A 19590-nucleotide genomic window follows, 5' to 3' on the forward strand; every position below is an offset into this window, starting at 1 on the left:
ATGAGCGGTGGGAAATCACGTTTGTTATTTGCTTGTTTGTATTTTCTTTTGTAACAGAAGCGAAAGAAGTGTTTGCGGGGGTCGGGGGTAATTGTTGTTTATACAGCCTTAGCGCTTCTCGCATTGAGCATTTATTTTCTGTTTTTATTTTTAGAATATTTTTGGATTATAGGTATTTAGGACAAGAGCGTGAAGAGGAAGGATGATCGCCTGAGCAATTTGCACAAAATGTGCGGTTGCATGGCGAGGGGAGATGAGGAGGGTAACTACACATATCGCAGGCAGGGTTGTTGTTGCAACGTTTCGTTGTGTGACCGAGAAGCTGGCAACTTTTACACCTCATGGGGTTAGGGAAATATGCTCTAATGCGCATTTTGCGCCATGAGACTTCGATTTTTTCTGGAAGTTTGTAGAGGTCAAATGAAAGAAGTATCACACCACTAGGTCTTTATTTGCCTTCTATATTTTTTGTGAATTTATACACAAAAGTAACTCCCTGATCTTTTAAACTGTCAACAATTTCATCTTCTGCAATGTCATTTAGAAATGGGGCGTTAATTTTATCTTTAGAGCAATTCAAATTGCCGTGTAACTTAACTTTAATATCGCAAATTCAATGTAATTTCTTTGTTGTAAGAAATTTTTCAGCGATCTTCCTATTTTTAACGAGTAAGAGTAAATTACCATCACGTAGTTCGGTTATAGATAAAATTTCCTTACTTATTGATCCTTTGCAGTGCTTTTATGCACTGCGAAGCAAGAGTATTTGGAAAGTGTTTTGTTCGAATCTGCTGCAGATATTAGAACAAACTTTGGGCAATCTTTTTTAACTTGAGGCAGCCCTGGAAAATTTTCAAGTGGTTTGTATGTAAGTTTTTTCCTTTTGGGGTTGGGGCTAGAGGCAAGCAAAGCAAACCTGTTTTCCCCAAAAATAGGCGGCCCTGGGGCCATAATAAATCAAATATTCACTAATATGCACTGTTTTTTACGCGAGTGACCGTACGATCAAAGTAAAACGAAAACACGTGCACTTATATGCAAAAAGGAATATGCGAATTAAGCGTAAAGCACAAAAGAAAAACCGCGATTAGAAAACACGTCCGCTCAATGAGAGAGATAGTCGAAGACTGTATAAAATAATAATCGTGAAGGATTTGTTTAGTATTTTAAAGGGCGGTTCTGTGCTCGCGCTTATGTTCGGTGGTGACAATTTCAATTGTTCATTTTTATCTGTAATGTCGACCACGGTATTTTTGCTGTGCTGGAACTTGGTTGCCGGTAAATTTAGCACCAAATCATGTTGGATACTGGCTAGTGTGGTAGATCGCAGTGTATTGCGTTTACTACGTCTGTTTAATGAGTGGCTTTATTGTTTCGAATAGGTTGTTTTTGTCTGTGAAATTTATACAAGGTCCGTTCCAAAGTAAACAGGACTTAAAAAAACAGAACAAATTGATTTATTGGCAAAATCAATTTATTTTATTCAAAATAGTCTCCTTCTGCTTCAATACAGCTTTTCCACGGTCCAAAAGCATGTCGAACGAGTGTTTTAGCTCGTTGGCCAGTAGGGCTGGTAGTATGCCGGTGAAAGCCTGTTGAGTGGCCTCTACGTTTGCATAATGCTTTCGCACGATGCCATATGAGGTGAATACGGGGAGTGATTAATGGTTAAAATGTGAACGTTCTTCAAATGTTGGATTCTGAGCACTTTTTAGGCGTCAGTCAATTTGTGTGGAACAAACCGTGCACACACCTTTCGTAAGCCCAAATGTTCGGTCAAAATGCGACAAATCGATGTTTTGGAGATGTTCAATTACATTTCCATGAATTTCAATGATGATTTCGGCTAATTTTTGATTTGATTGGATTTTGATTGGCCCACATGTTGATCGTCATTTATGTCCTCACGATCAATTTGAAAACGTTGAAACCACTCGTGCACTCTGCTACGGGATAGGCAATCAATACCATAAACTTTTTACATCAATTGAAACGTTTCGGTAAAAGTTTCACCAATTGTAAAACAAAATTTAATGTTGAATTTTTGTTCAAAGCTCATTTTCGCACTGATAACACAAACATACTGACACCTAAAACGCAATAACTTCACTTCCAATATATGAAATTCTCATCAGACAATCGATAAAAATAGCACTTCTGTTTACTTTGGGACGCATCTTGTATTAACGGTTTTTTCCGGTGCGCCAATGATCTTCCTAGTCCTCGTTTGAAGTACCCACCTTCTCAGAGGACTATGTGAACACGTGTACCAATTTCAAGATATCACAAATTATAATATTCATGAGCATATGGATGAATGAACAGACGAACATTTGGTATTATTAATATATGTATGTATGTAGTTTTAGGTGTTACAACCCACTGATAAGTGAGCAAAGCTATTATACTCTGTGCAAAATGTTGAGAGTACATATATTAAAGAACAACTGAGTAGTTAGAGTAGTGATTACTATATTCTCTTGTACTGTTATATATAATTTAAGTAGTGGGTTAGGGGATACTTATTTGTGTATTAAAGGAGTTTAAAAATAATGTAAATTGGTAACTAAAAAAAAGGAATTCCGCTAACAATTTCAATGATGAAAATATAGATTCATCTGCCAAGGAACAAAGTTATCAGGAGAAATTCAAAGAAAATAATGCGTCTCTTAACACTGCAACACAATCACCAACTCTAAGCTCACCACTTAATCAAGTGCCTCTTCGATTTTTAATGAATCCATTTGGAAAGATTCGTGACATAACGTCAGTGAGTGACTCATTTAATATTGAAACTGGTCTTTTATCTCCTAATAAATGTGCGGAACTCGTGACGGCGTTACAGACTCAAAAGGGCAAAGGTAATTGTGTATTTATATGTACGTATATGAATATTTAAAAGAATCAATGCAGCTGAGGGGTTATCTGTAAGGCGTTGCGAATAACAATGTGTTGCGAAAATGAACTGCAGTGCGAAGGGCAATAGGTACTATGTTACACATTCGCATTTTGTGCTATATTTAAGTTTACACATTTCCAATACTCTTGGCATTACTTCACGAAACGAGAGAAAATTGAAAACAAATCGATAATAAAGAAGTGTAAAAAGTTTTAAAGTTTTAAATTAGTTGTGAAAGTTTTAAATATAAAAGGAGTAAACATGGATAAGATGTGAATTACAATAAATTTAAATATGATTTTAAATTGGACATAAAAAACACTAATAAGTTTGCTTTTATAGTTCTAATGTTGCAAATTTTAGTTTGAATTTTTTTTCTAAACCAATCTTTGTTGTGTTCGAATTTTTGAAATGCTAATTTATATTTTCTTTCCCCTATTTTATGTCGTTTGTTCAAAAATTTTCAAATTAGCTATAGGTTTTCATCTTTTCCTAGAATATAAATTATTTTGGTAAATTTATACTACAAATAAACGCTACGAAATAACATGGTTTTTTGGTCACATTTGCCAGTTTGACGATGAATTAAAAATTTGCTAAACGCACAAATTTGACACTCGCATAAGTAATACAGTAATTTGCCTTACAAAGTTGCATTTTCGCTTGCCCAACGCCATATAGAATAACCCCTGAGTAATAACTATTTCAAATTATAGTAGAAGTTCTTATGTTCTTATAGCCCTGACAGATGATTTTTTGGAAATATAAATTTAACGAAAAAATTCGTTTATTATTAAATACGTTAAAAGATAATAGTGTGAAATTAAAAGCAATAATTGATTGTAATGCGGAAAAAGTGTGTGAAAAAATTAAGTATATTGGAAAAATGCATAGCAAACTGTGAGTTGTTTACTTTCTGCTATCTAAAAATATTAAAATTTGTTTTTGTTAGTATACTTGCACATAATTTAATTAGCAATATAAAACTGTTCACCTCTGTTGCTGTAAACGCAAAGGAGGCGGCAGACTTCAAGCGGCATCTGTCAAAAAATAGCAAAAATCGGCCATTTGTGAGAAGTGTTGCCTACTCAAATTTGGTAAATTCAGCTAAATACACGGAATTCTTGTGCATTACAAATTTGTGTTAACATGGGTCAAATGCGCAAGTAAATGTAAATTAAGTCCGCTAATGCATATTAGCGCTGTCGTCTGTCAGAGCTATAACTTACCAATGAATAGCGCTAAAAAATCTTTAAAATGTATTACAATACGCATACAGAGAAAGGTTTTCTTTTTCTAGTCGCTATTTCCTATTCAGGTTTTTTTTATAATTGCAAAGATTAATTTTTATTTATTCGGCTTCGTCTCACCTTTTCACCGTTATGTGACATTTGCACAGATGTCACTGACACTCATAACAACCTAGAAAAAGTATTTCAACGAAAGGGTTTTCGCGTAAAATTTAAATTAAGTCTTACTATTTTTTGCCCACAGTTTTAATATTTTATGCCTGAATTACATTCTTCGGTTCAAAATAGGCTTGCAATTCATGCTAATGTCATAAATTGATAATTGGATTACCTACATGTTATTTTTGTCATTTTAATAAAAGGTGGTGGTTTGGTCCCAGACCCAAAATTAGTAAAAAAAAAGGCTCTAACATCACAGTAGCAAAATTACATTAAACTAGTGTAATTACCTGCGACTGTTTGTATTACAAAACATTTGAATTCTGAAGTTAGAATTATAATACATTTATTTATGGTATATAGAACTATTTTTTATTCATTCTATCTATAATAAATTCAATTTTCATTTTACAAATCTTACATATAAAAATCTACGCACATATTACCGCTCGTCTTCGCTTCCTAACGCCGCTTACTGCTTAATGTGCTTGCTTAATTGCATATCGTTGCACTGTGCTGTAAACACATTGACATTCGCGTGCCGCACAAAATACTGCAAAAATACAAATTTCCATTGCAAAAGGTGCTGAACTTTTTGCCAAGCGCCGAAGGAAATCTGAGAAATGGGTAGTTGATGATACAAATACAGGCATTGAAAGTCCATCCGGTCTTCCAGATTACCATCAGCAGCAGTCACAGTTCAAGCCAGCAGCATCTCCGAGTATTTTACCTGCTTATTCTGACGCCGGAAAGCACCGTGTACAATTGAATTTGCATCAAGAGCAAGTACTAGAAAAATATATTAAACCTGGTTTGAAAGTAGTTAAAACGCCATGGGAAGCAGCACTTGAGACTGGTTCAGCTAGCACAGCTTTTATAGACGACGTCCAACATACTCAGCATGCAAAAACACCAACATTATCTCCAATCCCAGTAACGGATTATAAATCTAGTCACCACCACACTACCAACCCAGTGGCATATAAGAACGGCTTCATAGCTGATTACAGCATAACACCTTCTCATGTTTGTATATATATTTTTTAAATGTCTTTCATAAAATGAATAGGCCCGGTTAATTAAATGTATAATTTAATTAAGCAATTAACCTGGTTTATTCCAAAATAACACAATTATTATTGAAAATTAATTTATTTAATAGAATAGGAAATCGGAACATTTAATATCTGCTTTTTTCTATTAGATTCTACTGTTTCCTAAAAATTATGTACAATTGCTAAAGATCTGCACAAAATCTTCTATGACTGTATTTCAGTGTTGTATAAGAATTTGAATAGAACTCAGCGAAAGCTCCATTTAAACAGAATTTCACTAGGAACGGAGATTCTTGAAACAAGTCCGTTTGTCACAAAACTATACACACAACTGTGCAGTTATTAATAACTACTTGTTCAGAAAAACTTTTGTTTATTACCCCGATGTAGTCAACATCAAACTGCAGCATTCCATTGGAATATATAAAGCTATTTTTATTATTATGGAGGCTATAATTTGATAGGGTTATAGAGTCAGTTTTAATAAACGTTGTGTATATGTACAGGTGTATCAAGTTTCATATATGTACATACAAGTTTCATCTGAAGGTTTGTGGCTGAGATATATTTGGTGGTCGAAAAAGTCTTTTCGTATTTTGTCCATAGATGTCGTTGCAGTCGTATATCTCCAGTGCTACCAATCACATTGTCTCACACCATATAGTGTTGGAAAGGTGAGATTTTAGACTTCATTTAACAAAAAAAGTAATTGAATTCGGGGAAGCTGACAATTTACAGCTGTTCAAAAATTAGTGAAAATATTGAAGAAATTCGCTAAATTTTTAAATAAAAAAGGAATGAATGCCACGCAAGATACCAAGAAGACGATGCTGCATCAGTTCGTATAGCATACGAAATTTCGATTTACTCTGAAGAAAGTTTCACACTGATGGAATAATGTCTCCAGCGGAAGAAAAGCAAAAATTGGTCGAGCAAAGTGATACATATTTGCTATTTATTTATAAGTATAACATAAAAAAAAGTTGAAGTTTGATCAGAAATACGAAAAGACCCTTTCAACTACCCACTTACATATATCTAAGGTACTCATTCAGCATGGACAAGTAGCATTTTGCAGCAGGTGATTCTATAACATACTTAAACATCTCAAGGCATTAATTCTTTTCAGTTAAGAGTAATTCCATAGAAAAGGGTTTCTTTATATATCACGTATTTTATTAATATTTGGTATTTGTTAATCTTTTAATAATTTTTTAGGAGCAACCACAGAAACATTTTCCAACAGTCAAACCAGACTTCGGCCACAACCCTCAACGAGAGTTGGCATATAAGCCTAGTTTAGCAAAAGGTTGGAAAGCGCCCAGTCCTTCACTACCGAAAGGTAAGGAAAGTTTAAATATAAAATAAAATTATGCAGGTATTTATGTATTTATTTACTAAGCTTAATGAACATATCGTTGTTTAAAAACAATAACAAATATTATTTTATTAACTCATCAACACTTGCTAAATAAGAAAACAGTTAAAGTAAAAAAATTAATTGAGACACTATGTTATTATTAACAAATAACTCTCAAACCATCTCGGTGATAGTAAAGTTAATGTCTTGTATTTAGTTATTGATTAATCACGTTTTTAGTATTTTTTAACAGTACCGTTATATAGAGAGTGAGCACGGTTATGATCCATTTCCACACGGTCGATGGGTTCTTATAGGATTTTTTTTTTTTTTTTGAAAGAATTATGTTGTTTTAACTTGAAATATATTTACATTAGGGTCACGTCCACTTTTTTAAAGCCCAAGTTTCATTGAGATATTGATGAAATGCATTCCTGTGTACAACGTACATATCCATGCAACACTATTTCTTGTCTTCATAACTTTGTATGTATACTACTTCTTAATATTGTAATTGTAACTTCACTTGGTGCAAATTCCTGCAGTCCAAGTAAATAAAAGAAATATGAGATGAGTTCGTCGCTTTTTAATATTGAAAAATTGGACGAGTCAACTACGACTCATGGAGTATCCAACTAAAGAGTGTGCTAGTTCACCAGGAGCTGTGGTSCGTAACATCAGGAGAAACACTTTGTCCAGAAGCAGATGCAGACGATAAGAATGTACTAATGAGGAAAACCAAAGACGAAAAGGCAACGGCAACTATAATATTGAGTATAACGACGATACAGATAGCTCACGTGAAGAATTGCAAGACATCAAACGAAGCATGGAATACTCTTCGTGAGATCCATAGGCCAAAAGGGCAGGTACGTAAGGTGACATTATTTAAGCGCCTTCTTGGTATGCGTATGAGCGATGACGAATGCGTTCAGCAGTATGTGTGCAAATTTACTTCTTTGGCAGAAAAGCTTGAAGAAATTGGAGTAAGTCTCCAAGAAGAGTTTTTCGTTATAATGCTACTAGCAAGCTTGCCAAAATCATTTSAAAATTTGGTCGTCGCTTTRGAGTCTCGCGATGAGCTACCTAAGCTAAATTCAATAAAAATTAAGCTAATAGAAGAAGGTGAACGTCGTAAGTCATGTGTAACGGAAAACACCGAAGGTAGCGTGCAAGCGTTMATGGTTCGCGAAARTTCTATCAAAAAGAATAGTTCTACGAATTTGAAACTAATCGAAGTAAGCAGCGCATCGAACAACAAAAACAAACGACATGTGAAATGCTACAATTGTGGCAAAAAAGGTCACTTCGCTGCTCAGTGCAGARAGAAGCAAAACGTGCAAAAACAACAAAAAAGCGACAACAATGGAAGCAACGGATTGTTTGCGGCGATCAGCAAAAAATTGCTGCATACTGATGCTTGGTGTGTCGACAGCGGCGCATCCTCTCATTTGTGTTGCGACCGCGATAAGTTCAGCGAATTCGAGTTGTATGAAGAAGAGATCATACTTGCTGGCGACAACAAAATGTTAGCGGCTGGCAGAGGAATTGTTCGGTTGCAAACGAGCATGTTTGACGTCACACTTGTTAAAGTATTGTTCGTACCCGGACTACAATGTAATTTTATATCAGTCTCCAAAGCAGTAAACAGCGGTTACAAAGTTCAATTTACAAGAAATGAGGCAATGATAAAAAATAAACACGGAGATGTCATTTTGTGTGCTAACAAGGTATGCGATCTGTTTCTATTCGAGCCCAATAAAAATCAATTGTTTTTTTGCATGCAAACCCAACCATGAGGCAATGAAGTGGCATTCTAGATACGGTCATCTAAATTTTGCTAGCCTGCGTGAATTGAGCAACAACAACATGGTTCGAGGAATGAAAGTAAATATCCCAGCAGACATTCAATGTTTTTTATGTATGTCTAATAAGTGTAGCCAGCGGCCATACAATRAATCTGATAGCCGAGCAGAAGAGATTTTGGGGTTGATACACACTGATGTGTGTGGGCCTATGAGGCATGAATCAATTGGCGGYGCGAAATATGTATTAACTTTCACAGATGATAAGAAGCGATTTGTATTTGTTTATTTTTTAAGACACAAAGACGAAGTACTAGAAAAATTTAAAGATTTTAAACAAATGGTTGAGTGCCAAACAGAAAAGAGAATTAAAATGCTTCGTAGTGACAACGGCACGGAATTTGTGCAGAATGCGTTTAATAAATTTCTTAAAGAGCATGGTATTGTGCGACAATTAACAGTGCCCTACACACCACAACAAAACGGCGTAGCAGAGAGGCTAAATCGTACACTAATCGAGATGGCAAGGTGTATGGTAGTAAGTTCTGGTGTGAATGAATCGTTGTGGACGGAGGCTGTTAATACGGCAGTATATTTAAGAAATCGTGCACCAACAAGAGCATTAAATGCTATGACACCATATGAAGCATGGTATGGCTATAAGCCGGYGGTAGGGCATTTGCGTACATTTGGGTCACTCGCGATAGCTTTGGATAAAAAGCAAAAAGACAAATTCAAACCAAGAGGCAAGGAGTATGTCATGGTCGATTACTCCGACAAAGCATACAGACTGTATGATAAACAAACGCGACGATTGATAGTGAGTAGAGATGTCTACTTTGTAGAGTCAATATCGGCGAAACAGCATGACGGATTGAATATGAAAGTTGCGAAAGGTGTGCAAGTGCATCCAATTGAATTTGATATAGGTACCTTTGGTAATGAATTCCAGCAGCAAGGCACACATTTAGATACATGCGCGATGGAAAACGTAGAAGAGGTGGTAGATATAGCAGCAAATAGTGACAATGACTTTGAGTCCGCTGAAGAAGAGCACGCAGACGATATTCCTTTAAATAGGGGTCCTGGCAGGCCACGATTGGTTCGTAGTGGGGGACCAGGCAGACCCACAAAGCAATATACGTACTTAAATTTAATAGACACTGATCTAAGAGTCTGTAGAGCAGGCATTTTCAAGTGAATATGCTACTAAATGGTACGACGCTATGCAAAATGAATATAATTCTCTTATGAAAAAGGGCAAAAAGCCGTACGATGTAAATGGGTGTATGCCATTAAAAGAGATAAAGAGGGTAAGGTGGATCGCTTTAAAGCTAGGTTAGTCGCAAAAGGGTGTTCACAGGTTTATGGYGTTAACTATGATGAAACCTTTTCACCCGTTGTAAGGTATATCACTATCCGAATGATATTTGCGCTCGCAGCGGAGTACGGGTTACATCTTCATCAGATGGATGTATCCACCCCATATTTAACAGACGGATGAACAGGCAGTCACTTGGATTTTTACTCGTCTCACCATCCTGAACTTTTATATAAGTACATATAAACCGTACAATGAATTTTTGTGCAATACAAACAAAAGCTAGGTAAACAAAAGTATTATATTCTATTGCTGAATGTTTATATATATATATTTGTGTATATATTTAAACAAATGCTGAAAATGAAAAAGTTAACAACCATCTGTCAGTTCAGTTCTGGTACACTTTACCAAAAGAAGGGGTCTTGGTTAGTTTCTAAACAGAACATGAATGTAAGCATATAACATAAAAACAAATAGATAATAACAAGTAAATTTTTTATAATAATTATAATTTATATAATAATTTTATATAATAATTTTATATTAATAATATATTGTAAATATTTCTTTGAGACCGAGTGTTGTTGCAGCCATGAAATAAATTTCAAAAGAAAAAGGAAAAAGGAAAGGAAAAAGCGCAACACCCCGGTACAAATGCCAGTCTCTTCCTCTTTTCTCGTAGTACCTTTGTCTTCGAAAACGAGTTTAAGCGGCAAAAAGAGCACATACATGTTTCATGACCTTTACACAATTTTGCGTGCTCACAACTCTTTCACAAATTCTACAGTACAAGTATTTTTAGAAAGTTTTTATGATATCACCGATTTATAAAGCGTTACTCTACAGCGATTAGAGCAAACTATTCCAGATGCTCAAACCAATGGACCGGAATCGAAGTGCAATCCTGCGCAATAGTGTTGCACAGGCGTTGCCTTGCGTGAAATTATATGTTTTGAAATGAAAACAAAGTTGAATATACATTTTGTTGAAAATCATTTATTTTCGATTTTTCTAATTTTTTTTATTGTAACGTAGTTTGTTAAATAACATTTTTTGTTACTGTTCTGGTGTGTAAATGTACAGAGAAGGTAGTTTTCCCACACGTGAACACGTCAGGTATAACTGGCCGTGTGAAAAACATGGCATTTCCAGATTAATGCCACACACTTCTAGCGACTATCCTTGTGTCCTGTTGATCATTGCAAATGTATATTCACTGGATACTGAATACGTTCGAGCTGAAATGGCAAATCGTTGGAACTCAAAGGAATTCGTAGAATCAAGAATTCGGCCCCTGTATTTGATAGCTGCGGCACAACTAGTAGGGTTTCATTACAAAATTTCGGTACATGAAGATTGCGAAACTTAATAACAACAGATCCAACTTTGAGACGTAAATAATGCGACGGCATACCAAGCCTCTCCAAAAATTTTAGAAATTCCACTGGATAATTCACGGCTTCTTATTTTTGGCAGCTAAAATTGCGAGTGCACGCGAGCAATGGTAGTTACGATAATTTGCCCAATGTTGGCATAACATTCGGGATGAGTTCAAATTTCGTTGAAGTGAATTGACAAAATGCAGGTGGAATTGATATCAAACCTCTGGAAGTATCAACCGGATTTTGTCTTTTCTAATTCTCATCGAATACGATGTCAAATATCTTCGGCAATGTAATTTTTGTCGTATTCCATAATTGAAGGCTGGTATTTAGAAATGATCATCCCGAAAAGTGTGTGAGCACGCTTCTCAAAAAGTAGCACACACTGTGCCATTCACCGTACATAATGACTCAAATGAAATTTAACCACGTACATTTATCAATAGCAGCCGGAGGTAGAAGTAATCGTTGTTTTTCGGGTGGATTGTGTAAATTCATCTTCAGGAATTAGTTGAGAGCACACCTGGATGTCAATTTACTGGTTGGCCTTGCTTTCTGCGTAACTATTTCTTTAACCATCAAGGTCAATTTTGTTGCTGGCGGAGTTTCCAGTAATGTATTCCGTGGGTTAAAATACCCCCTTTGGCCATTCTGGATATGAACTGCGAGACGTACAACAGTCGAAAGCCGTTCATGAAATGCAAAAGTAAATATCCTACAAAGATTTTTATTGCAGTTCACGTATCAACCCATCTGATACTTGCTTATCTTATCTCGTTCAAGGCCTATAACCGTCATGTTGATTTCCTTTATTGCAAACGTATTTGATAGATTTCACCAAATTGCAATATTCAACAGTGTCATGAGTTTTGAATGAGAATATGGTACGATCATGATTTGTCGATTTCTATATTCACTACTCTAAGTGGAATTGTGGTATTTTCTTAAAGTTATTTAGCAATAGGGAGAAAAAAGACTGGCCCAGTTTAAAGGTAGCCCTGCATTGACGATATGTAGAATTTCTCTAAAGCCACACATGTCTTTTAAGGCCAGTATACAATATTGGGTACTATTGTATATTTGAGGGTTCATAAGAGAACGTTATGTGGCACATGACAGGAAAAATAAAACTGTTAATTTTTTCAAATATTCGCAGTCTTTTTTAAAATCTCTCTTGTAAGAAATAATTCTAAATGAATGTTTGGTATCTTTTAATAAATTGTTTATATGTAAAATTTTTGTCAATTTTGCTTTTTCTAGCTTATTGTACATAAGAGCAAATACAGTACTTTGTTTTACTACTTACTCTTACTTTGAGGTACAAAAGCAACAAGAATAAGGTACAACTCGTGTGCGAAAATGCTATTGACCAGTGCCATATTTTGTCATATAAAAAGATTTTATAAAAGAGAAATTGAGAGGATGGAGTCATGTGTAGAAGTTCACGCAAGTGAGGAAAGTTCTCTGATCGCCATTCACTTGGGAGTGGCCAGAAACGATTCCTTTACATATGGCTCAAGCAGCTCACGACTTCCAGTATTTGACCAAGTATCCTCTCGGTAGCCTAAGAACATCCGTTGGAAGGCGAGCTAAAGTGAGAAGGCGAAACATCCCCTGCATAGGGTTGTGCGCTGCGTAAAAAAACAGCCCAATGAAAATTAAAAATCAGCCTCGGATGAGAGACCCCCCTTTTGATAACGACCATGGCTAACGAAATAAGGACTACGAATTGAGGGCATGCACTTGGAATGTCCGGTCGATTAATTGGGAAGGTGCCGCTGCCCAGCTGGGTGATGTCCTCGTGAAAATAAAGGCTGACATCACCGCCGTCAAAGAAATGCGATGGACGGGACAAGGACAGAGACGAGACGAGTAAGTCCTTGTGGCATTTACTACAGCGGCCATATAAAGGAGCGCAAATTTGGTGTGGGATTCGTGGTGGGAGAGAGACACCGTCGCCGAGTACTATCATTCACTTCATTCTGCATCAAAGCGAGGTTCTGCAAGATATCACTGATTTACGCCCACGCCCCGACAGAAGAGAAGGATGATGTGACCAAAGATGCCTTTTATGAGGAATGCCTTATGCCTTAGGAAGACACGTCTCCAGTGTTTTAGATGTGCGTGTGCTCCGAGGTTCCACCATCAACTCGGACCACTATCTTGTTGCAGCCAAGATTCGCACCCGCCTCTGTGCAGCAAAAAACGCACGCAAACAACACGAAGCTGCAACCACAACAGATAGCCGAACGACTTTATACTCGGCTTGCACCCCTGCTCTCTGAGAGCACTCGTCAACAACTCAGTATAAGGGAACTCTAGGACGGAATTTCAAATTCTTTACGTATAGCTGCACCCGAAACCATTGATTTTCGGAAAGTGCGGAGGAACAGCTGGAACGACGAAGAGTGCCGTGTCGCAGCGGAGAGAAAACATGTGTCTACCTCGCAACGAAAGTTGAAGAGGGAAGCGACACGCATTTTCAGACAGAAAAAGAAAGAGGCCGAAATGCGGGAGTACGAAGAGCTTGATAAGCTGGCCGATAGGGGTAATGCTCGAAAATTCTACGAAAAAATGCGGCGGCTTACAGAAGGTTTCAAGACCGGAGCATATTTATGTAGACACCCAAAGGTGATCTAGTCACCGATGCCCAGAGCATACTTAAATTATGGAGGGAACACTTTTCCAGCCTTCTGAATGGCAGCGAGCGCACAACGCCAGGAGGAGGCAAACCCGATTCCCCAATCGATGACGATGGAGCAGAAGTTCCATTGCCCGACCATGAAGAAGTTCGAATGGCAATTACCCGCCTGAAGAACAACAAAGCTTCGCGGTCCGATGGATTGCCATGCGAGTTATTCAAACACGGCGGCGAAGAACTGATAAGGAGCATGCATCAGCTTCTTTGTAAAAGATTGTAATTTAAGTGTACTATGCGCAATCCATAAAAAAGGAGACCCCACAATCTGCGCCAACTACCGTGGGATAAGCCACCTCAACATCGCATATAAGGTTTTATCGAGCACCACCAAAAGCTCCGCAGAATCGGGAAGGCCCTCTCCGAGCCGTTCGATACCAAACGAGGTTTCAGACAAGGCGACTCCCTATCGTGCGACTTCTTCAACCTGCTTCTGGAGAAAATAATTCGAGCTGCAAAACTAAATAGAGAAGGTAACATCTCTATAAGAGTGTACAGCTGCTGGCGTATGCCGAGGATATTGATATCCCCGCGCCGTTAGTTTCCCCAGACTGGAGAAGGAAGCAAAGCAGAGGGTTCTGGAAGTGAACGAGGGCCAGACGAAATATCTCCTGTCATCAAACAAACAGTCGTCGCACTCGCGACTTGGCTCTCACGTCACTATTGACAGTTATAACTTTGAAGTCGTAAGCACCACCAACAATGTCAGCCTGGAAATCCAACTCAGGATAACTCTTGCAAACAGGTGCTACTTCGGATTGAGTAGTATTCCCGAATAGAGAAGCAAAGTCATCTCTCGACAATCAAAAACCAAACTCTATAAGTCACTCATAATTCCCGTCCTGCTATATGGTTGAAAGGCTTGGACGATGACAATAACTGATGATTGTGGTCCTTTGCGCGTTGGCCATGGCGAATATCGAATTCGATGAAACGATGAGCTGTATGAGATATATGACGACGTTGACATAGTTCAGCGAATTAAAAGACAATGGCTACGCTCATGTTGTCCGAATGGACGAAAACACTCCAGCTCTGAAAGTAGTCGATGCAGTGCCCGCCGGGGGAAACAGAGGAAGAAGAAAACCTCCACTCCGTTTTAAGAACCAGGTGGAGAAGGACCTGGCTTGGAATATCCAATAGGCGCCGCGTAGCGAAAAGAAGAAACGGCTGGCGTGCTGTTGTTAACTCGGCTGTAATGGCGGTCGCTACGCCAATTAAAAAGAAGAAGTTGAATGCTAAATGTTCTGCCATTATCGGCTGGCGAGCTACGCTAATAGAGTGGATATCCATCATTTCTAGTTTCCGTTTCCGAAATAAAAGCACGTGAATAGTGTTTCGTGCATTTATTCTCAGCCATACAAACCGAAGTGGGATTGTGGTGTCCGGAAGGTCCATGAACCATATTGGTTTCCATCATCAGGAATTTCCGCAGAAATGATTTCATCAATTTGATTTGGTGTAACAACCATCCACCATTCAAAGAAGAATTTTTGCGTGCAGCAAACCTCTTTTTAGTAACTCAACAGAGTACATCCAGTATCTGCAAGCGCCATATATGCCATGTGTTGCTACAAGATACATTTACGAGTCCATCAAACATCGAAGCTGTTGTTTGAAAAGTCGAGCTGTGACATCGGGACGATCGCTTGCTGATTGACCGCGATCCATAACTCCACACGTATGTTATCGCATCCTCGCATCCTCGTTCATGTGTATTGGGCTGCCATATGTTGATGACAAAAGGAAAGCCGACCGATATTAACGCGACCTCTTCGTGGCTTCGTAAAAAATTTCAATCTGTAATGGATCAATTTGTGTGAAATACACATATATTTTTCACTGAATAATTTTCAATAATTTTTCTTTTTAATAGCGGGAATAAGAAAGCAAGTGGCCGAAATTGAACGATTCAAATAATTTACAAATCAAAACATTGATTAACAAAACAACAAAAAATTATGAAAAAATTTACTTTATGGAATGGTCCAATTCTCCAATTTTTCGAATTTTCCTCATAGGTTCCATATTAGGTTTTTTATTTCGAAACCTTTCCCTATCCACAACGAACAACCTCTGAAACAAACATTCAAGAAAAGGGCTATTTTTTGGGGTTTTCCGCTTTGAACTTTAACGAACAATTAGAAAAAAGAATTGGCAAAATTGGTCCAGGCGTTGTTACGGTATGCACTTAGCAAAACATTTTGCGATTCATTTTTATCTTATAAACTAGTTGACCCCGCAACCGTTGTCCTGAGTGAAATTATATGTTTTGAAATGAAAAGAAAGTTGAATTTATATTTTGTTGACACCAGCGAGCCGAAGGTCCTGGCAGCCAGTGCTCCTTTTTTCGTGTAAAAAAATAATTGTATTAATGTATTATTTTTTTCACATTTATAAATAAATAAATAAAAATATTTTGTTGAAAATCATTTATTTGCGATTTTTCTACATTTTTTTTAATGTAGCGCAGCTTGATGAACAAAATTTGTTGGTTTCTGTTCTGGTGCCTAAATGTAAAGAGAAGATGGTTTTCCAACTCGTGAACACGCCACGTATATCTGGCCGTGTGAAAAACATAGAATTTACAGATTTATGCGACACTCTTCTAGCGACTATCCTTGAAAATTTCCCTAGAAACTGAATACGTTTGAACTGAAATGGCAAATCGTCGGAACTCAATGGAATTCGTAAAATCAAGCAAGGGCAAAACCCCTTTGTGTCGATAACTGTGTCCCAATCAGTCGGGTTCCATTACACAGTTTCGACGCATAAAGATTGTGAAACATAATAATAACAAATCCAACTTTGAGACGCAAATGATGTTGCGGCATACCAAGTTTCTCCAAAGAATTTAGAAATTCCAATGGATAATTCACAACTTTATTTTCATTGTCAAGAAGCTTCGTATGAGCGCAAAAATTCCCGAATTCGACTTTGAATCTTCCAGTTTAAGTCATTAACATCCATATTTTTGGCAGGTAAAATTGCGCGTGCACTCAAGCAATAGAAGTTACGATAATTTGGCCAATGTTCGGATAAACTTTCGTGATGAGTTCATATTTCGTTGAAATGAATTGACAAAAGGCAGGTGGTATTGATATGAAACCACTGGAAGTATCAACCGAAATTTGCCCGTTTCCAATTCTTAGCGAATACAATTTATAATATCAAGGTCATTTTTTTCTTATCCCATAATTGACGCGAATTTGAAGGCTAATATCTCGAAACGATCTTCGCGAAAAGGAAGCGAACTTCAGTGGCATGCCAAGAAGCTATTGCATTGTCCATCGCTTGTTTCCAGTGATTATCATGTTCTAGCAATTGCAATTTTTCAAAAAGTTGCACACTCCATTCACCATACATAATGACTCAAATGAACTTGAACCGCGTACATTTATCAATAGCCGCCGAAGGTAGAAGTAATCGTTGTTTTTCGGGGGGATTGTGTAAATTCATATCAAGGAATTAGTTGAGAACACACTTGAATGTCCATATACTGGTTTGTCTTGCTTTCGGCGTAACCACTTATTCGACGATGCATTCCATGTAGATTATCAAGGTATTCCCGAATAGAGCAATGTTCTCGCAAACGGATCACTGACGAAAGTTGAGCAAAAACTCGTCAATGTTAATTTTGTTTCCTGCGGTATTTCCACTGGCTGTACTCCATCCTCTGTGTTCAAATATACTATTTGGTCATTTTCCAAATTAACTGCGAGACGCGCAACAGTCAGAAAAAGTTCATGAATCGCAAAAGTAAATTTCCTAAAAAGCGCTTTATTACAATTCACGTATCGACCCATTTGATATTTGCTGATCTCATCTCGTTCAAGGTCAATTATCGCCACATTGCTTTCTTTGGTGATGTATTTGCAAACGTATTTGATCGATTTCACCAAACTGCAATATTCAACATTCAAAGTGTTTTGAATGTAAATTAGACAACAGTGGCTAATATCGTGCGATCCATGTGTTGTCAACTTCGATATTCACGCCTCTAAATTGAATGCTAAATGTTCTGCCTTTGTCGTCTGATCAGCGACGCCGATACAATGGATATCCATCATTTCCAGTTTGCTTTTCCAAAAGAAAAGAACGTGGATAGTGTTTCGTGCATTTATTGTCAGACATACAAACCGAAGTGGGATTGTGATGTCTGCAAAGTCCACGATCCACATTGGTTTGCACCTCTGGATCAGGAATTTCCGCAGAAATAATTTCATCAATTTTATCTGGTGTAAACACCATCCACCACCCAAAAAAGAATGTGTGCGTGCGACAAACCTTTTTTTGCTACTCAACAAAATACATCCAGCATCTATCATATATACTATACGTTGGTTCAATATAAAGTCCATTAAACATCGTAGCTGTTGTTTGAAAAGTCGTGCTGGGACATCGTGACGATCGCTTTCTGATTGACCGCGATCCATAATTCCGCACTTATGTCATCGCATCCTGGGAATACTTCTTGCCTTGCCTTGGGCCTTACGTTGATGACAAAAAAAAGCCGACCGATATTAGCGCGACCTCTTTGTGGCTTCGTAACAAATTTCAATATGTAATTGATCATGTGTGTGATCACATAACGTTTTCGCTGAATAATTTAAAAAAAATTGTTTTGAATAGCCAGAATGAAGAAAGCAAATGACAAATTTGAACGATTCAAATAATTGAAAAACAAAACAAAACAAAATTGAAAAAAAAATTAGTATGAAAAAAAGTTACTTTTTGAAATTGTCCAATTTTGTGAATTTTGCTAATGAAAAGTATAAGGTATTTTTATTTCTAGCTTTCCCCTATCAGTAAAAAAAAAAAGAATTGGCCAAATTGGTCCAGGCGTTGTTGAGTTATGCGCTTAGCAACACATTTTGCAATTCATTTTTATATATAAGATACATTATAATTTGAACCACTCACAATAGCAAAGTGAGCCAAAATTTGCAAAATAAATTGCAAAACAAATTTTGGCAGCATTGAAGATGTAATTTATACCACTTTATTGAGGTATTCGCATACCATCTTGCTTCAATCATTGCCGTTACATTTGGATTACGATTAGTAATAAATTAGATTAAATTTGAAAAGGAATGGTATTGATTACATAATTCTCTTTTTCACAATTCCTGGTTATTAATTAATTATGATTACAAATAATCCAAAAATAACTAAGATTAGTTATAATTACGAGAAAATAATCAAAAGTAATCAAAAAAGTAATTGGCTACTTTCACGGATTATTTTTGATTATTTTCGATTATTTTTAAAAAAATTTGAAAGCTCATCATTTTGTACTTACATTTCGTTTTGAAAAATTTGCATCGAAAACATTTTGAACAAATAAAACAAAATTAGATAGTTTTTGTATACAAAATAAAGGTGTAATCACTTCAATAACAAAACAACYAATAACATTTTAGTACTTCCTAAATCAAAAAAAAAGGGAAAACTACGTGGAAAAATAATAAAGAAAAGAAATACATCCAATTCACAAAAAAATAGTTTTATAATTTACATATATTTACAATTGACCTTCATTACAACTAATTTTTCAAGAGATCAGACAATGATTGCCGCCTTGGACTGTTGACGATCCCGGCAAATGAAAACAGTCGTTCAACTGGAGCTGAAGACGTTAAGGGCATGTTAAAAAAA

The 19590-nt window shown here is 36.8% G+C and overlaps 1 protein-coding gene across 7 annotated transcripts in view; it reads left to right on the top strand.

Annotated features, from left to right (window-relative positions):
• Nucleotides 1-19590, top strand: part of LOC108976301 (abnormal long morphology protein 1-like) — a gene marked incomplete at its 5' end in the record, with an annotated part of 60763 nt that overhangs the window by 30497 nt on the left and 10676 nt on the right. For 2 of the 7 annotated variants that reach the window (XM_018945307.1, XM_018945309.1), the window contains 3 exon segments: nucleotides 2613-2861; nucleotides 4892-5334; nucleotides 6582-6705. In XM_018945307.1, the coding sequence (XP_018800852.1) occupies nucleotides 2613-2861; nucleotides 4892-5334; nucleotides 6582-6705 (816 nt within the window). 7 annotated transcript variants of the gene reach the window in all.

This window comes from Bactrocera latifrons, unplaced genomic scaffold (assembly GCF_001853355.1).
Source record: "Bactrocera latifrons isolate USDA-ARS-PBARC rearing strain unplaced genomic scaffold, ASM185335v1 scaffold_741, whole genome shotgun sequence".
NCBI classification, from domain to species: Eukaryota; Metazoa; Arthropoda; class Insecta; order Diptera; family Tephritidae; genus Bactrocera; species Bactrocera latifrons.